Genomic DNA, 2,014 nt, shown 5'->3' with positions numbered 1-2,014 from the left:
CCTTCCCTTCAGTTTGCGCCCACCGTGTTCTGTAGGAAGGGGACGTGCAGCGGCACCTCTACCTCCAGGACGTGCTTACGGGCGTGGCCGGGGTTCCCGAGAGGCCCAGGTGAGCTGCTCTGCGCCCTGCGCCGCCTCTCCTCGCCCCCCACTTTGTCCCCTTCCCGGGCCCCCAGTCCTGCCCCTCCCTGGTGACCTGTCACAGCGCTCTCTGCCTGAACCACCGTCCTAGCCCCGCTTTGTTGATCTCTCCACTACCTGGCTCGTCTCTGAAACTTAACTTCTCAACAAAGAAAGATCTGGGCCCTGGTAGGGTAGCTCAGTTGGTTAGAGCATCGTCCCTATGGGCCAAGGTTTCAAGGAACCTGGTCAGGACACCTACAAGAATCAACCAATGAATGCATAAGTAAGTGTAACAACAAATTGATGTTTCTTTCTCCCTCTCCCTTTCACTCTCGAAAAATCAATAAATAATTTTTTAAAAAGAAAGTAAAAGAAAAGCTACAAAAAAGAAAGCAAGATTTGGAATTGGGAAAGAAACATTTGGAGCTTTATCAGACCACTTAAAGCAGGGGTGGGCAAACTTTTTGACTCGAGGGCCACAATGGGTTCTTAAACTGGACCGGAGGGCCGGAACAAAAGCATGGATGAAGTGTTTGTGTGAACTAATATAAATTCAAAGTAAACATCATTACATAAAAGGGTACGGTCTTTTTTTTTTTTTTTTTAGTTTTATTCATTTCAACCTGGCCGGATCCGGCCTGCGGGCCGTAGTTTGCCCACGGCTGACTTAAAGGGAAGCTGTCGACAGCCTAATGTTTGTTGTCAGCCAGCAGCGGTTTCCTTTGCCAGGGTGCCTGAGTTCACCTGTCAGGTGGCGGGCTGCTGCCAGGTATTCGACACCCTGGAGGATTATGAGCATCACTACCACACTCTGCACAGAAACGTGTGCTCCTTCTGCAAGCGGGCCTTCCCCTCGGGACATCTGCTGGACATACACATCCTGGAGTGGCACGATTCCTTGTTCCAGGTCCTGTCGGAGCGGCAGGACATGGTGGGTAAAGCAGTCATACTGGGGGCTTGGATGGGAGCTGTCTGCCTCAGGGTCAGAGCTCTCAGCTCTTGGGTGGGGCAAGACCAGGGCACCTTCCCTCTGCAGCCCCCATCCCTGTGGATGGCAGGACACTGTCTCTGTTTTAGTATCAGTGCTTGGTGGAAGGCTGCACAGAGAAGTTCAAGACCAGCAAAGACAGGAAGGACCACCTGGTGAGACATCACCTCTACCCTGGGGACTTCCGGTTTGATAAACCAAAGAAAAGCAAAGGGTATGTGCCGCCCCCCCTGGAATTCAGAGAAGCCTTTTGAGTATATACACACATAATCGATATATGTCTCTCACATCGATGATTCTCTCTCTGTCTCTCCCCCTCCCTTCCACGCTCTCTAAAAACCAATGGAAAAATAGCCTCTGGTGAGGATTAACCAAAAAAAAAAAAAAAGTTTAAAGGCAAAGTGAAATTGTTATACCTAAATTTATAAAAAGTGGCATCGTAAGGTTCACTTTTGGCCTTGCCATAATCCTTCTCCTTAATCTGGTAGCCTAAAAATTACACAATGCCAAAATAGTGATAAAATGTCTGCAGGAAAAGACATAGTCTCTTTCTGGTGAGTTCATTTCTGTGGTAGACGGGGCTGCACCCGTCACCATGGCGTGCCCTGCGAGCCCCTCTGCTTTTCACAGCCCAGCCACGTCCATGGCTGCCATGGAAGTGCCGACAGAAGCCATGGGGGATGATGGGGACACCATGGAAGTCTGCTCTGAACACGTGACACCACCCCCAGAGCCCGTGGGTGAGAAGCGGACCTACCGCCACAGGTCAGTAGCTGGCCTTTCTGAGGTTGTGAACGTGCTGGGAGAAAAAGGTGCTGGCTCCATCGTGGGCTTCTGTGGGAGCTGGGAGTCTGGCTGTTCTGGTTCTCGAGGATAACTTCGCGTCTCTGGCTCACCTTTCGG

The 2,014-nt window shown here is 50.9% G+C and overlaps 1 protein-coding gene across 1 annotated transcript in view; it reads left to right on the top strand.

Moving 5' to 3' along the window:
- Positions 1–497: 497 nt before the first annotated feature.
- The window catches only part of ZNF511 (zinc finger protein 511), a 2,435-nt gene continuing 918 nt past the window's right edge, over positions 498–2,014 (top strand). The window contains exons 1-4 of the mRNA XM_015572733.1: positions 498–563; positions 791–1,054; positions 1,201–1,325; positions 1,742–1,876. Coding sequence (XP_015428219.1) covers positions 1,052–1,054; positions 1,201–1,325; positions 1,742–1,876 — 263 coding nt within the window. The 5' untranslated portion in view covers positions 498–563; positions 791–1,051. The remainder of the gene's footprint in view (positions 564–790; positions 1,055–1,200; positions 1,326–1,741; positions 1,877–2,014) is intronic.

This window comes from Myotis davidii, unplaced genomic scaffold (assembly GCF_000327345.1).
Source record: "Myotis davidii unplaced genomic scaffold, ASM32734v1 scaffold72, whole genome shotgun sequence".
Lineage (NCBI taxonomy): Eukaryota > Metazoa > Chordata > Mammalia > Chiroptera > Vespertilionidae > Myotis > Myotis davidii.
Note: the sequence above shows the minus strand (reverse complement) of the source record. Positions and strands in the feature narration are given on the sequence as shown.